The 17872-nt window shown below is 51.2% G+C and overlaps 1 protein-coding gene across 4 annotated transcripts in view; it reads right to left on the reverse strand.

The window, feature by feature from the left end:
- The window catches only part of adgrg4a (adhesion G protein-coupled receptor G4a), a 207733-nt gene that overhangs the window by 48626 nt on the left and 141235 nt on the right, over positions 1 to 17872 (reverse strand). For all 4 annotated transcript variants that reach the window (XM_086002304.1, XM_086002303.1, XM_086002302.1 and 1 more), the window contains 3 exons: positions 15965 to 16233; positions 15776 to 15872; positions 8866 to 9149 (listed from right to left, as the gene is read on the reverse strand). In XM_086002304.1, the coding sequence (XP_085858430.1) occupies positions 8866 to 9149; positions 15776 to 15872; positions 15965 to 16233 (650 nt within the window). The remainder of the gene's footprint in view (positions 1 to 8865; positions 9150 to 15775; positions 15873 to 15964; positions 16234 to 17872) is intronic.

Below are 17872 nucleotides of genomic sequence, written 5' to 3' on the forward strand. Positions count from 1 at the left end.
AGCCCGTTACACAGGAACAGGAAGAGGCCATTCAGACCCTCAATCCCATTACACAGGAACCGGAGGAGGCCATTCAGCTCATCAAGCCTGTTGCACAGGAATAGGAGGAGGCCGTTCAGCCCCTCGAGCCTGTTACACAGGAACAGGAGGAGGCCATTCAGCCCCTTGAGCCTGTTACACAGGAACAGGAGGAGACCCATTCAGCCCCTCGAGCCTGTTACACGATAACAGGAGGAGGCCATTCAGCCTCTCAAGCCCATTACACAGGAACAGGAGGAGACCATTCAGCCCATCGAGCCCGTTACACAGGAACAGGAAGAGGCCATTCAGCACATCAAGCCTGTTACACAGGAACAGGAGGAGGCCATTCAGCCCCTCAAGCCCATTACACAGGAACAGGAGGAGGCCATTCAGCCCCTCGAGCCTGTTACACAAGAACAGGAGGAGGCCATTCAGCCCCTCAAGCCCATTACACAGGAACAGGATGAGGCCATTCAGGCCCTTGAACCTGTTACACAAGAACAGGAGGAGGCCATTCATCCCTCGAGCCCGTTACACAGGAACAGCAGGAGGCCATTAAGCCCCTTGAATTTGTTACACAGGAACAGCAGGAGGCCATTCAGCCCCTCGAGCCTGTTACACAGGAGAGATTGGGTCGACTAGGCCTGTATTCACTAGAGTTTAGAAGAATGAGAGGGGATCTCATTGAAACGTTTAAAATTCTGACAGGGCTAGACAGACTGGATGCAGGGAGGATGTTTCCCCTGGCTGGGGGGGGTCTAGAATGAGGGGTCACAGGCTCAGGATACGGGGTAGGACATTTAGGACTGAGATGAGGAGAAATTTCTTCACTCAGAGGGTGGTGAACCTGTGGAATTCTCTACCACTGAAGGCCAAGTCACTGAATATACTTAAGAAGGGGATAGATAGATTTCTAGACACAAAAGGCATCAAAGGGGTATGGGGAGAGAGCGGGAATATGGTATTGAGATAGAGAATCAGCCATGATCATATTGAATGGCGGAGCAGGCTCGAAGGGCCGAATGGCCGACTCCTGCTCCTATTTTGCTATGTTTCTAACAGGAGGAGGCCCATTCAGCCTCTCAAGCCCGTTGCAAAGAAACAGGAGGAGGCCATTCAGCCCATCGAGCCCATTACACAAGAACAGGAGGAGGCCATTCAGCCCCTCGAGCCTGTTACACAGGAACAGGAAGAGGCCATTCAGCCCCTCGAGCCCGTTACACAGGAACAGGAGGAGGCCATTCAGCCCCTCAAGCCCGTTACACAGGAACAGGAGGAGGCCATTCAGCCCCTCGAGCCCGTTACACAGGAACAGGAGGAGGCCATTCAGCCCCTCGAGCCTGTTACACAGGAACAGGAGGAGGCCATTCAGCCCCTCAAGCCCATTACACAGGAACAGGAGGAGGCCATTCAGCCCCTCGAGCCCGTTACACAGGAACAGGAGGAGGCCATTCAGCCCCTCGAGCCTGTTACACAGAAACAGGAGGAGGCCATTCAGCCCCTCGAGCCCGTTACACAGGAACAGGAGGAGGCCATTCAGCCCCTCGAGCCTGTTACACAGGAACAGGAGGAGGCCATTCAGCCCCTCGAGCCCATTACACAGGAACAGGAGGAGCCCACTCAGCCCTTCAAGTCTATTACTCTGGAACAGGAAGAGGCCATTCAGCCCATCAAGCCCGTTACACAGGAACAGGAGAAGGCCATTCAGCCCATCGAGCCTGTTACAGAGGAACAGGAGAAGGCCATTCAGCCCATCGAGCCTGTTACAGAGGAACAGGAGAAGGCCATTCAGCCCATCGAGCCTGTTACAGAGGAACAGGAGGAGGCCATTCAGCCCCTCGAGCCTGTTACAGAGGAACAGGAGAAGGCCATTCAGCCCATCGAGCCTGTTACACAGAAACAGGAGGTGGCCATTCAGCCCATCGAGCCTGTTACACAGGAACAGAAGGAGGCCATTCAGCCCCTCGAGCCTGTTACACAGGAACAGAAGGCCATTCAGCCCCTCGAGCCTGTTACAGAGGAACAGGAGAAGGCCATTCAGCCCCTCAAGCCTGTTACACAGGAACAAGAGGTGGCTATTCAGCTGCTCGAGCCTGTTGCACAGGAATAGGAGTAGGCCGTTCAGCCCCTCGAGCCTGTTACACAGGAACAGGAGTAGGCCATTCAGCCCCTCAAGCCCGTTGCACAGGAACATGAGGAGGCCATTAAGCCCCTTAAACTTGTTAGACAGGAACAGCAGGAGGCCATTAAGCCCCTTCAACTTGTTACGCAGGAACAGGAGGAGGCCATTCAGCCCGTCAAGTCCGTTACACAGTAACAGGAGGAGGCCATTCAGCCCCTCGAGCCTGTTACACAGAAACAGGAGGAGGCCATTCAGCCCATCGAGCCTGTTACACGGGAACAGGAGGAGGCCATTCAGCCCATCGAGCCTGTTACACAGGAACAGAAGGAGGCCATTCAGCCCCTCGAGCCTGTTACACAGGAACAGAAGGCCATTCAGCCCCTCGAGCCTGTTACAGAGGAACAGGAGAAGGCCATTCAGCCCATCGAGCCTGTTACACAGGAACAGGAGGAGGCCATTCAGCCTCTCAAGCCCGTTACACAGAAACAGGAGGAGGCCGTTCAGCCCCTCGAGCCCGTTACACAGGAACATGAGGAGGCCCATTCAGCCCCTCAAGCCTGTTACACAGGAACAGGAGGTGGCTATTCAGCTGCTCGAGCCTGTTGCACAGGAATAGGAGGAGGCCGTTCAGCCCCTCGAGCCTGTTACACAGGAACATGAGGAGGCCCATTCAGCCCCTCAAGCCTGTTACACAGGAACAGGAGGTGGCTATTCAGCTGCTCGAGCCTGTTGCACAGGAATAGGAGGAGGCCGTTCAGCCCCTCGAGCCTGTTACACAGGAACAGGAGGAGGCCATTCAGCCCCTCGAGCCTGTTACACAGGAACAGGAGGAGGCCCATTCAGCCCCTCAAGCCCGTTACACAGGAACATGAGGAGGCCATTAAGCCCCTTAAACTTGTTACACAGGAACAGCAGGAGGCCATTAAGCCCCTTGAACTTGTTACACAGGAACAGGAGGAGGCCATTCAGCCCACCAAGCCCGTTACACAGGAACAGGAGGAGGCCATTCAGCCTCTCGAGCCTGTTACACAGAAACAGGAGGAGGCCAATTCAGCCCCTCGAGCCTGTTACACAGGAACAGGAGGAGGCCATTCAGCCCCTCAAGCCCGTTACACAGGAACAGGAGGAGGCCATTCAGCCCCTCGAGCCCGTTACACAGGAACAGGAGGAGGCCCTTCAGCCCCTCGAGCCCATTACACAGGAACAGGAGGAGGCCATTCAGCCCCTCGAGCCTGTTACACAGGAACAGGAGGAGGCCATTCAGCCCCTCGAGCCTGTTACAGAGGAACAGGAGGAGGCCCATTCAGCCCCTCGAGCCTGTTACAGAGGAACAGGAGAAGGCCATTCAGCCCATCGAGCCTGTTATAGAGGAACAGGAGAAGGCCATTCAGCCCATCAAGCCCGTTACACAGGAACAGGAGGAGGCCATTCAGCCCCTCGAGCCTGTTACAGAGGAACAGGAGGAGGCCCATTCAGCCCCTCGAGCCTGTTACAGAGGAACAGGAGAAGGCCAATCAGCCCATCGAGCCTGTTATAGAGGAACAGGAGAAGGCCATTCAGCCCATCAAGCCCGTTACACAGGAACAGGAGGAGGCCATTCAGCCCCTCGAGCCTGTTACAGAGGAACAGGAGAAGGCCATTCAGCCCATCGAGACTGTTACAGAGGAACAGGAGAAGGCCATTCAGCCCCTCGAGCCTGTTATAGAGGAACAGGAGAAGGCCATTCAGCCCCTCGAGCTTGTTACACAGGAACAGGAGAAGGCCATTCAGCCCCTCGAGCCTGTTATGCAGGAACAGGAGGAGGCCATTCAGCCCATCGAGCCCATTACACAGGAACAGGAGGAGGCCCATTCAGCCCCTCAAGCCCGTTACACAGGAACAGGAGGAGGCCGTTCAGCCCATCGAGCCCGTTATACAGGAACAGGAGGAGGCCATACAGCCCCTTGAGCCTGTTACACAGGAACAGGAGGAGACCCATTCAGCCCCTCGAGCCTGTTACACGATAACAGGAGGAGGCCATTCAGCCTCTCAAGCCCATTACACAGGAACAGGAGGAGGCCATTCAGCCCATCGAGCCCGTTACACAGGAACAGGAAGAGGCCATTCAGACCCTCAATCCCATTACACAGGAACCGGAGGAGGCCATTCAGCTCATCAAGCCTGTTGCACAGGAATAGGAGGAGGCCGTTCAGCCCCTCGAGCCTGTTACACAGGAACAGGAGGAGACCCATTCAGCCCCTCGAGCCTGTTACACGATAACAGGAGGAGGCCATTCAGCCTCTCAAGCCCATTACACAGGAACAGGAGGAGGCCATTCAGCCCATCGAGCCCGTTACACAGGAACAGGAAGAGGCCATTCAGCACATCAAGCCTGTTACACAGGAACAGGAGGAGGCCATTCAGCCCCTCAAGCCCATTACACAGGAACAGGAGGAGGCCATTCAGCCCCTCGAGCCTGTTACACAAGAACAGGAGGAGGCCATTCAGCCCCTCAAGCCCATTACACAGGAACAGGATGAGGCCATTCAGGCCCTTGAACCTGTTACACAAGAACAGGAGGAGGCCATTCATCCCTCGAGCCCGTTACACAGGAACAGCAGGAGGCCATTAAGCCCCTTGAATTTGTTACACAGGAACAGCAGGAGGCCATTCAGCCCCTCGAGCCTGTTACACAGGAGAGATTGGGTCGACTAGGCCTGTATTCACTAGAGTTTAGAAGGATGAGAGGGGATCTCATTGAAACGTTTAAAATTCTGACAGGGCTAGACAGACTGGATGCATGGAGGATGTTTCCCCTGGCTGGGGGGGGGGTCTAGAACGAGGGGTCACAGGCTCAGGATACGGGGTAGGACATTTAGGACTGAGATGAGGAGAAATGTCTTCACTCAGAGGGTGGTGAACCTGTGGAATTCTCTACCACTGAAGGCCAAGTCACTGAATATACTTAAGAAGGGGATAGATAGATTTCTAGACACAAAAGGCATCAAGGGGTATGGGGAGAGAGCGGGAATATGGTATTGAGATAGAGAATCAGCCATGATCATATTGAATGGCGGAGCAGGCTCGAAGGGCCGAATGGCCGACTCCTGCTCCTATTTTGCTATGTTTCTAACAGGAGGAGGCCCATTCAGCCTCTCAAGCCCGTTACAAAGAAACAGGAGGAGGCCATTCAGCCCATCGAGCCCATTACACAAGAACAGGAGGAGGCCATTCAGCCCCTCGAGCCTGTTACACAGGAACAGGAAGAGGCCATTCAGCCCCTCGAGCCCGTTACACAGGAACAGGAGGAGGCCATTCAGCCCCTCAAGCCCGTTACACAGGAACAGGAGGAGGCCATTCAGCCCCTCGAGCCCGTTACACAGGAACAGGAGGAGGCCATTCAGCCCCTCGAGCCTGTTACACAGGAAAAGGAGGAGGCCATTCAGCCCCTCAAGCCCATTACACAGGAACAGGAGGAGGCCATTCAGCCCCTCGAGCCCGTTACACAGGAACAGGAGGAGGCCATTCAGCCCCTCGAGCCTGTTACACAGGAACAGGAGGAGGCCATTCAGCCCCTCGAGCCCGTTACACAGGAACAGGAGGAGGCCATTCAGCCCCTCGAGCCTGTTACAGAGGAACAGGAGAAGGCCAATCAGCCCATCGAGCCTGATATAGAGGAACAGGAGAAGGCCATTCAGCCCATCAAGCCCGTTACACAGGAACAGGAGGAGGCCATTCAGCCCCTCGAGCCTGTTACAGAGGAACAGGAGAAGGCCATTCAGCCCATCGAGACTGTTACAGAGGAACAGGAGAAGGCCATTCAGCCCCTCGAGCCTGTTATAGAGGAACAGGAGAAGGCCATTCAGCCCATCGAGCCTGTTACACGGGAACAGGAGGAGGCCATTCAGCCTCTCAAGCCCGTTACACAGAAACAGGAGGTGGCCATTCAGCCCATCGAGCCTGTTACACAGGAACAGAAGGAGGCCATTCAGCCCCTCGAGCCTGTTACACAGGAACATAAGGCCATTCAGCCCCTCGAGCCTGTTACAGAGAAACAGGAGAAGGCCATTCAACCCATCGAGCCTGTTACACGGGAACAGGAGGAGGCCATTCAGCCTCTCAAGCCCGTTACACAGAAACAGGAGGAGGCCGTTCAGCCCCTCGAGCCCATTACACAGGAACATGAGGAGGCCCATTCAGCCCCTCAAGCCTGTTACACAGGAACAGGAGGTGGCTATTCAGCTGCTCAAGCCTGTTGCACAGGAATAGGAGGAGACCATTCAGCCCCTCGAGCCTGTTACACAGGAACAGGAGGAGGCCATTCAGCCCCTCGAGCCTGTTACACAGGAACAGGAGGAGGCCCATTCAGCCCCTCAAGCCCGTTACACAGGAACATGAGGAGGCCATTAAGCCCCTCGAGCCCGTTACACAGGAACAGGAGGAGGCCATTCAGCCCCTCGAGCCTGTTACACAGAAACAGGAGGAGGCCCATTCAGCCCCTCGAGCCTGTTACACAGGAACAGGAGGAGGCCATTCAGCCCCTCAAGCCCGTTACACAGGAACAGGAGGAGGCCATTCAGCCCCTCGAGCACGTTACACAGGAACAGGAGGAGGCCATTCAGCCCCTCGAGCCCATTACACAGAACAGGAGGAGGCCACTCAGCCCTTCAAGCCTGTTACTCTGGAACAGTAAGAGGCCATTCATCCCTCGAGCCCATTACACAGGAACAGGAGGAGGCCATTAAGCCCCTTGAACTTGTTACACAGGAACAGGAGGAGGCCATTCAGCCCATCAAGCCCGTTACACAGGAACAGGAGGAGGCCATTCAGCCCCTCGAGCCTGTTACAGAGGAACAGGAGAAGGCCATTCAGCCCATTGAGCCTGTTACACAGGAACAGAAGGAGGCCATTCAGCCCCTCGAGCCTGTTACACAGGAACAGAAGGCCATTCAGCCCCTCGAGCCTGTTACAGAGGAACAGGAGAAGGCCATTCAGCCTATCGAGCCTGCTACACGGGAACAGGAGGAGGCCATTCAGCCTCTCAAGCCCGTTACACAGAAACAGGAGGAGGCCATTCAGCCCCTCGAGCCTATTACACAGGAACAGGAGGTGGCTATTCAGCTGCTCGAGCTTGTTGCACAGGAACAGGAGGAGCCCGTTCAGCCCCTCGAGCCTGTTACACAGGAACAGGAGGAGGCCATTCAGCCCCTCGAGCCTGTTACACAGGAACAGGAGGAGGCCATTCAGCCCCTCGAGCCTGTTACACTGGAACAGGAGGAGGCCATTCAGTCCCTCAAGACTGTTACACAGAAATAGGAAGAGGCTATTCAGCCCCTCGAGCCTGTTCTGCCATTTAATTAGATCGAGGCTGTCTGTACCTCGACTCCAACGAACTGCCTTTGCTCCCTATCCCGTGGGACTCTTACCCAACAAAAATCTATCAAGCTCAGTTTTCAAATTATCCATTGACCCCCAGCCTCAACAGTTTTTTTGGGGAGAGAGTTCCAGATTTCCACTCCCCTTTGTGTGAAGAAGTGCTTCCTGACATCACCCCTGAACGGCCTGGCTCTAATTTTAAGGTTCTGCCCCCTTGTTCTGGACTCCCCCCCACCAGAGGAAATAGTTTCTCTCGATCTACCCAATCAACTCCTTTAATCATCTTAAACACCTCGATTCGATCACCCCTTAATTCTCTAAACTCGAGGGAACACAAGCCCAGTCTGTGCAACCTGGTGATTATGGGATATCTACTTTTTGTGGTGTACATCAATGATACAGACTTCAATGTAGGGGACATGATTAAGAAGTTTACAGATGATACAAAAATTGGTTGTGTGGTTGATGGTGAGGAAGAAAGCTGTAGACTGCAGGAAGATATCAATGGACTGGTCAGGTGGGCAGAAAAGTGGCAAATGGAATTCAATCCGGAGAAGTGTGAGGTAATGCATTTGGGGAGGGCTAACAAGGAAAGGGAATACACAATAAATGGTAGGACACTGAGTAGTGTAGAGGAACAAAGTGACCTTGGAGTGCATGTCCACAGATCCCTGAAGGCAGCAGGCCAGGTAGATAAGGTGGTTAAGAAGGCATACGGAATACTTGCCTTTATTAGCTGAGGCATAGAATACAAGAGCAGGGGGGTTATGCTTGAACTGTATAAAACACTAGTTAGGCCACAGCTAGAGTACTGCGTGCAGTTCTGGTCACCACATTACAGGAAAGATGTGGTTGCACTAGAGAGGGTACAGAGGAGATTTACCAGGATGTTGCCTGGGCTGGGGGATTTTAGCTGCGAGGAAAGATTGGATCGGCTGGGGTTGTTTTCTTTGGAACAGAGGAGGCTGAGGGGAGATTTAATTGAGGTGTATAAAATTACGAGGGGCCTGGATAGAGTGGATAGGAAGGACCGCTTTCCCTTAGCAGAGGGGTCAATAACCAGGGGGCATAGATTTAAAGTAATTGGTTGAAGGTTTAGAGGGGAGTTGAGGAGAACTTTTTCACCCAGAGGGTGGTGGGGGTCTGGAACTCACTGCCTGAAAGGGTGGTCGAGGCAGAGACCCTCATCACATTTAAAAAGTACTTGGATATACACTTGAAGTGCCGTAACCTACAGGGCTACGGACCAAGAGCTGGGAAGTGGGATTAGGCTGGAGAGCTCTTTGTCGGCCGGCATGGACACGATGGGCCGAATGGCCTCCTACTGTGCTGTAAATTTCTATGATTCTATGATACATTCCAGTTACCTTGGAGTGTGTTGAAAATGGTGAAAAGGTACAAGAAAGTGACCTGGGCCTGACCCCATGCAAAGAAGGCAAAACCCCAGGTTAACCCCAACAGTATCGTCAGGCTGGCGCTGCTCTTGAGGTGATGCAGGATCCCATTCTGCGCACTGTTGCTGTGTCTCTTCACTCTCATAGCCTGAATCTGGCTCAGCACAATGATGAACATCGCCAGGTTGACCAGGAAAACCAGCCCGAAATAAGCCACCACTGTCACGTAGAAAGCTGAGTCGTCCCTCAACCAGCAGCTGGCAAAAGAAGGAAAACACATTTATTTGGTATTTTATTCCATCCAATCACAGATTTAGAACTTTATCATTGGTCCAGAATGTTCGATCGAATGATAGCGGACACACAATATCAGTCTCTGCTACGAGAGCGATAAGCTGCAAAGTACACAGCAATAGCCTCACCCCTCCCTATCTCTGTAACTTCCTCCAGCCCTACGATCCTCCGAGATCTCTGCCCTCCTCCAATTCTGGCCTCTTGAACATCCCCGATTTTAATCGCTCCACCATTCCTTCAGCTGCCTGAGCCCTAAGCTCCGGAATTCCCTCCCTAAACCTCTCCTCCTCTATCTCCTCTCTCTCCTCCTTTAAGACGCTCCTTAAAACCTACCTTTTTGACCAAGCTTTTGGTCACCTGCCCTAGTATCTCCTTATGTGGCTCGGTGTTTGATGTCTTGATAATCGCTCCTGTGAAGCAACTGGGGATGTTTTACGATGTTAAAGGCGCTATATAAATGCAAGTCGTTGTTGTTGTTGATGATGAACTGAGCCAGTGGTTACCGGTGTACGAACTGTTAATGGGGCCGGTTTTCATCCCCTCAATGGAAGGAAACGAGCGGTATCACTTATGGCCTCACTCTTGCCATTGTCCGCGTCTCTGCCATTTTGCTTGGGCCGCTAAAAACAGGCGGGTACCTCGCTGACCTGTGACAGTCGGGGTCCTATTGCAAATATTGAAGTAACGAAGGGTGGAGCCTGTGCCAGAGGGGCGGAGCCTTTGCCGGAGGGGTGGGGCCTGGCTACAGGGGCGGAGCCTATGCTGGAGGGGCGGAGCCTTTGCTGTGCATATTCTGCCCATTGGTCCTTAACATTGAACGCCCTAACTAATGGTCCTTAAAGGGACCTCTGCAGGCCGCTCGTTAAAAACAGGTTTGCAAATACTTTTTCTAAATACCCCTGCTGGCCCCACAAAAACCATCCCCCACCCTGTGATACCTGACCCCCCACGACCCTCCTTCATGAGTTACCTTCTCGTCGGGAGCCGCCAGCGGTCCCTTTAACATAAGAACATAAGAATTAGGAGCAGGAGTCGGCCATACGGCCCCTCGAGCCTGCTCCACCATTCAATAAGATCATGTTGTGAGGGGAATAGATAGGTGTTTCTGCGGCCGCAAACGAGACTCCAGGATGGTATGCTGCCTCCCTGGTGCAAGGGTCAAGGATGACTCGGAGCGGCTGCAGGGCATTCTGGAGGGGGAGGGTGAACAGCCAGTTGTCGTGGTACATATAGGTACCAACGATATAGATAAAAAATGGGGACGAGGTCCTAAAAGCTGAATATAGGGAGTTAGGAGGTAAATTAAAAAATAGGACCTCAAAGGTAGTAATCTCAGGCTTGCTACCAGTGCCACGTGCTAGTCAGAGTAGAAATAGAAGGATATTTCAGATGAATACGTGGCTAGAGGAATGGTGCAAGGGGGAGGGATTCAAATTCCTGGGATATTGGAACCGGTTCTGAGGGAGGTGGGACCAGTACAAACTGGACGGTTTGCACCTGGGCAGGACCGGGACCGATGTCCTAGGGGGAGTGTTTGCTAGTGCTGTTGGGGAGGGTTTAAACTAAAATGGCAGGGGGTTGGGAACCTGTGCAGCGAGACAGAGGAAAGGGAAGCAAGGATAGAAGCAAAAGACAGGAAGGAGAAAAGCAAAAGTGGAAGGCAGAGAAATCAAGGGTGTAAATCAAACATGGCCACAGAAACTAATAATACCGAAAGGACTAAGAGTGTTAAAAAAACAAGCCTGAAGGCTTTGTGTCTTAATGCGAGGAGCATTCGTAATAAGGTGGATGAATTAGCTGCGCAAATAGATGTAAACGGATATGATATAATTGGGATTACGGAGACATGGCTCCAGGGTGACCAAGACTGGGAATTCAACATCCAGGGGTATTCAATATTCAGGAAGGACAGGCAAAAAGGAAAAGGAGGTGGGGCAACATTGCTGGTTAAAGAGGAGATTAACACAATAGTAAGGAAGGATATTAGCTCTGATGATGTGGAATCTGTATGGGTAGAGCTGAGAAATACCAAGGGGCAGAAAACATTAGTGGGAGTTGTATACAGACCCCCAAACAGTAATGCTGAGGTTGGGATGGCATTAAATGGGAAATTAGAGATGCGTGCAATAAGGGCACAGCAGGTATCATGACTGACTTTAATCTACATATAGATTGGGCTAACCAAATTAGTAACAATACTGTGGAGGAGGAATTCCTAGAGTGTATATGGGTGGTTTCCTGGACCAATATGTCGAGGAACCAACTAGAGATCAGGCCATCTTAGACTGGGTATTATGTAATGAGAAAGGATTAATTAGCAATGTTGTTGTGCGAGGCCCCTTGGGGAAGAGCAATCATAATATGATAGAATTCTTCATTAAGATGGAGAGTGAAGTAGTTGACTCATAGACTAGGGTCCTGAATTTAAATAAAGGAAACTACGATGGTATGAGGCGTGAGTTGGCTAGGATGGATTGGGGAATGTTACTTAAAGGGTTGACGGTGGATTGGCAATGGCAAACATTTAAAGATCGCATGGATGAACTACAGAATTTGTTCATCCCTGTTTGGCATAAAAATAAAACAAAAAAGGTGACTCAACCGTGGCTAACAAGGTAAATTAGGGATAGCATAAGATCCAAGGAGAAGACATATAAATTGGCCAGAAAAAGCAGCAAACCTGAAGATTGGGAGCAGTTTAGGATTCAGCAGAGGAGGACAAAGGGATTAATTAAGAGGGGGGAAATAGAATATGAGAGTAAGCTTTCTGGGAACATAAAAACTGACTAAAAGCTTCTATAGATATGTGAAGAGAAAAAGATTGGCGAGGTCAAGCGTAGGTCTCTTGCAGTCAGATTCAGAGGAATTTATAATGGGGAACAAAGAAATGGCAGACCAATTAAATACATACTTTGGTTCTGTCTTCACAAAGGAGGACACAAATAACCTTCCAGAGATGTCAGGGAACGGGTCTAATGAGAGGGAGGAATTGAAAGAAATCAGTATTTGTAGGGAAATGGTGTTAGGGAAATTGACGGGATTGAAGTCCAATAAATCCCCAAGGCCTGATAATCTACATCCTAGGGTACTTAAGGAAGTGGCCCTAGAAATAGTAGATGCATTGCTCGTCATCTTCCAAAATTCTATCGACTCTGAAATAGTTCCCATGGATTGGAGGGTAGCTAATGTAACCCCACTATTTAAAAAAGGTGGTAGAGAGAAAACGGGGAATTATAGACCAGTAAGCCGGTCATCGGTAGTGGGGAAAATGCTAGAGTCCATTATAAAAGATGTAATAGCAGAGCACTTGGAAAACAGTGACAGGATTGGACAAAGTCAACATGGATTCACAAAACTTAAATCATGCTTGACTAATCTGCTGGAATTTTTTGACGATGTAACTGGTAGAATAGATAAGGGAGAACCAGTGGATGTGGTGTATTTGGACTTTCAGAAGGCTTTCAATAAGGTCGTGCATAAGAGATTGGCGTGCAAAGTTAAAGCACATGGGATTGGGGGTAAGGTACTGATTTGGATAGAGAACTGGTTGGCAGACAGGAAGCAAAGAGTTGGAATAAACGGGTCTTTTTCCAAGTGGCAGGCAGTGACTAGTGGGGTACCGTAGGGATCGGTGCTAGGACCCCAGCTATTCACAATATATATTAATGATCTAGATGAGGGAACTAGATGTAATATCTCCAAGTTTGCAGACGACACAAAGCTGGGTTGGCGTGTGTGCTGTGAGGAGGATGCAGAGAAACTCCAGTATGAATTGGACAGGTTGGATGATTGGGCAGATGCATGGCAGATGCAGTATAATGTGGATAAATGCGAGGTTATCCACTTTGGTGGCAAATACAGGAAGGCAGATTATTATTTGAACAGCAATAGATTGGGAAAAGGGGAAGTGCAACGAGACCTGGGTGTCCTTGTACACCAGTCGCTGAAGGTAAGCATGCAGGTGCAGCAGGCGGTTAAGAAAGCAAATGGTATGTTGGCCTTCGTAGCAAGAGGGTTCGAGTACAGGAGCAAGGATGCCTTGCTACAGTTCGACAGGGCCTTGGTGAGACCACACCTTGAGTTTTGTGTGCAGTTTTGGTCGCCTTATCTGAGGAAGAATGTTCTTGCCATGGAGGGAGTGCAGCGAAGATTCACCAGACTGATACCTGGGATGGCAGGAATGACGTATGAAGAGAGATTGGGTCGATTAGGCTTATATTCGCTAGAGTTTAGACGAATGAGAGGGGATCTCATCGAAACCTATAAAATTCTAACAGGACTAGACAGACTAGATGCAGGAAGGATGTTCCCGATGGCGGGGGAGTCCAGAACCAGGGGTCACAGTCTAAGGATAAGGGGTAAGCCATTTAGGACAGAGATGATGAGGAATTTCTTCACCCAGAGAGTGGTGAACCTGTGGAATTCTCTACCACAGAAGGCAGTTGAGGCCAACTTATTAAATATATTCAAGAAGGAGTTAGATATATTTGTTAAGGCTAAAGGGATCAAGGGATATGGGGAGAAAGCAGGGACAGGGTACTGAATTTGGATGATCAGCCACGATCTCATAAAATGGCGGAACAGGCTCGAGGGGCCGAATGGCCTACTCCTGCTCCTATCTTCTATGTTTCTATGTTTCTATGGCTGATCTTCGACCTGAACCTCACTTTCCTGCACTATCCCCATATCCCTTGATTCACTTAATATCCAAAAATCTATCGATCTCTGTCTTGAATATATCTAATGACTGAGCCTCCACAGCCCTCTGGGGTAGAGAATTCCAAAGATTCACCACCCTCTGAGTGAAGAAATTTCTCCTCATCTCAGTCCTAAATGGCCGACCCCTTATTCTGAGACTGTGACCCCTGGTTCTAGACTCCCCAGCCAGGGGAAACAACCTCCCTGCATCTACCCTGTCAAACCCTGTAAGAATTTTGTATGTTTCAATGAGATCACCTCTCATTCTTCTAAACTCTAGAGAATATAGGCCTAGTCTACTCAATCTGTCCTCAGAGGACAATCACCCCATCCCATTAAAGATTGAAAATTAGGCTGCAGAAGATCCAGAAAGCCTGAAATTCATCGCCCGACCACCCACTTAATGCCAAGAAATCGGGCGAGTCGCGGGTCAATTTCTAAGCCCCGAATCTATTATTAAGGATGTGGTAACAGGGCACTTAGAAAATAATAATAGGATTGGGCAGAGTCAACACGGATTTATGAAAGGGAAATCGTGTTTGACGAATCTGTTACAGTTTTTTGAGGTTGTAACCAGCAGAATAGATAAAGGAAAACCAGTGGATGTGGTGTATTTGAATTTTCAGAAGGCTTTCGATAAGGTGCCACACAAGAGGTTATTAAACAAAATTAGGGCTCATGGGATTGGGGGCAATATACTAGCATGGATTGAGGATTGGTTAACGGACAGAAAACAGAGAGTAGGAATAAACGGGTCATTTTCGGGTTGGCAGGCTGTAACTAGTGGGGTACCGCAAGGATCAGTGCTTGGGCCTCAGCTGTTCACAATCTTCATCAATGGTTTGGATGAGGGGACCAAATGTAATATATCCAAGTTTGCTGATGATACAAAGCTGGGTGGCAATGTAAGTTGTGAGGAGGATGCAAGGAGGATTCAAGGGGATATAGACAGGCTAAGGTGAGTGGGCAAGAACATGGCAAATGGAATATAATATGGAGAAATGTGAAGTTAGCCACTTTGGTAGAAAAGCAGAGTATTTTTTAAATGGTGAGAGATTGGGAAATGTTGGTGTTCAGAGGGACCTGGGTGTCCTTGTACACGAATCACTGAAAGTTAACATGCAGGTACAGCAAGCAATTAGGAAAACAAATGGTATGTTGGCCTTTATTACAAGAGGATTTGAGTATAAGAGTAAAGATGTCTTACTACAATTATATAGGGCCCTGGTGAGACCACACCTGGAGTATTGTGTACAGTTTTGGTCTCCTTACCTAAGGAAGGGTATACTTGCCATAGAGGGAGTGCAGCGAAGGTTCACCAGACTGGTTCCTGGGATGGGGGGATTGTCCTATGAGGAGAGATTGAGTAGACTAGGCCTACATTCTCTAGAGTTTAGAAGAATGAGAGATCTAATTGAAACATACAAAATTCTTACAGGGCTTGACAGGGTAGATGCAGGGAGGATGTCTGGGGAGTCCAGAACCAGGGGTCACAGTCTCAGAACCAGAGTTCACAGTCTCAGAATAAGGGGTTGGCTATTCAGGACTGAGATGAGGAGAAATCTCTTCACTCAGAGGGTGGTGAATCTTTGGAATTCTCTACCCTAGAGGGCTGTGGAGGCTCAGTTGTTGAGTATATTCAAGGCTGAGATCGATAGATTTTTGGACTCTAGGGGAATCGAGGGATATGGAGATCGGGCGGGAAAGTGGAGTTGAGGTCGATGATCAGCCATGATCTTATTGAATGGTGGAGCAGGCTCGAAGGGCCGAATGGCCGACTCCTGCTCCTACTTCTTATGTTCTTACGAATTTCCCACTTTGCCTGAGGCTTCAGCTGGAGGAAATGGAATGTTCTGTGAGCGAAGTGTCCAATGGGGAATGTTCTACTTACAACATGTCCGACGGATTGGCAGATTTCATCTTCGGATCGTAACCATAAAAGTCCACGTTAATGGAGAGCAGTGTGATGACAACGACAGCCGGTACACCTGTTTGGAAGGCAACATATGAGTTGAGGGGTCGCGAGGTGAAGGTCACGGACAGGCGGTAACTTAAATTGCTCAGAGAGCGTTTTACTCACCCCACCCAATCAGGCAGAACTTCAGTATGTAATGGCGGATGTAGATATTGAAAACTTTGACTAGTGCAAAGTACATGTGGACTGCCTCTAAACACATCCACGTGTAGGAGGTGAGCAGGAAGTAATGGAGGGAGGCAGCCACTGAGATACAGAGCCCAGGACTCTGGAAGGAGGCCATCCAGGAGTCAGTCAGGAAGACAATGTTGAGCATGAACAAGGACGAGCAGAGGTTCATCAGGATCTTCGTGGGGTAATCCCGTCGCAGGATCCTAATGGCACAAATGGTTCTCTTAGTTTGGTCAGTTAGACAGACACTAGGCTTGCCGATGCTGACACCTGTGGTGACCCATTAAAACGAGCGAGTTACCGGTGGCAAAATCATCAGAAAAACCCCAGTAATGATTGAAGATGTGAAAGGAAAAACCAAAATTGGACTCATTTTAACTGTTATCGCCAGGCAGAGAAACCAGTGCCAGCGAATGGACAGCCCGCTTTACACAGCAAGCCAGTTTGATTGAACATTGCATTTTATGATCTCGGGATATCCCAAAGCGCTTCACAGCCAAAGGCCTAATTGGCAGCCTATCAGCACACAGCAAGCAAACAGCAATGGGCGGTGAGCAGGTGACCTGTTTTAGTGATGTGGATTGAGCGATAAAATCTCCTGCTATTCTTCGAAATAGTGGCCGTGTGACCACTGACACCCACCTGAGAGAGCAGCGCTCCCTCAGTACTGCCCCTCTGACAGTGCGGCAGTCCCTCAGTACTGCCCCTCCGACAGTGCAGCACACCCTCAGTACTGCCCCTCCGACAGTGCAGCACTCCCTCAGTACTGCCCCTCCGACAGTGCAGCACTCCTTCAGTACTGCCCCTCCGACAGTGCGGCGCTCCCTCAGTACTGCCCCTCCGACAGTGCAGCACTCCCTCAGTACTGCCCCTCCGACAGTGCAGCACTCCCTCAGTACTGCCCCTCCGACAGTGCAGCGCTCCCTCAGTACTGCCCCTCCGACAGTGCAGCGCTCCCTCAGTACTGACCCTCCGACAGTGCGGCGCACCCTCAGTACTGCCCCTCCGACAGTGCGGCACTCCCTCAGTACTGCCCCTCCGACAGTGCAGCGCTCCCTCAGTACTGCCCCTCCGACAGTGCAGCGCTCCCTCAGTACTGCCCCTCCGACATTGCAATGCTCCGTCAGTACTGCCCCTCCGACAGTGCTGCGCTCCCTCAGTATTGCCTCTCCAACAAGGCAGCACTCCCTCAGTACTGCCCCTCTGACAGTGTGGCGCTCCCTCAGTACTGCCCCTCTGACAGTGTGGCGCTCCCTCAGTACTGCCCCTCTGACAGTGCAACACTCCCTCAGTACTGCCCCTCCAACAGTGCAGCGCTCCCTCAGTACTGCCCCTCCAACAGTGCGGCGCTCCCTCAGTACTGCCCCTCCAACAGTGTGGTGCTCCCTCAGAACTGCCCCTCTGACAATGGAACACTCCCTCAGTACTGCCCCTTCGACAGTGCTGCGCTCCCTCAGTACTTCCCCTCCGACAAGGCAGCACTCCCTCAGTAATGCCCCTCTGACAGTGCTGCGCTCCCTCAGTACTGCCCCTCCGACAGTGCAGCGCTCCCTCAGTAATGCCCCTCCGACAGTGTGGCGCTCCCTCAGTACTGCCCCTCCGACAATGTAGCACTCCCTCAGTACTGCCCCTCCGACAGTGTTGCGCTCCCTCAGTACTTCCCCTCCAACAAGGCAGCACTCCCTCAGTAATGCCCCTCTGACAGTGCTGCGTCCCTCAGTACTGCCCCTCCGACAGTGCTGCGCTCCCTCAGTACTGCCCCTCCGAGAGTGCAGCGCTCCCTCAGTACTGCCCCTCTGACAGTGCAGCTCTCCCTCAGTACTGCCCCTCCGACAGTGCAGC

This window comes from Somniosus microcephalus, chromosome 1 (genome assembly GCF_052327205.1).
Source record: "Somniosus microcephalus isolate GS21.2 chromosome 1, FLI_Smic_1.0, whole genome shotgun sequence".
In the NCBI taxonomy this organism is placed as follows: Eukaryota; Metazoa; Chordata; class Chondrichthyes; order Squaliformes; family Somniosidae; genus Somniosus; species Somniosus microcephalus.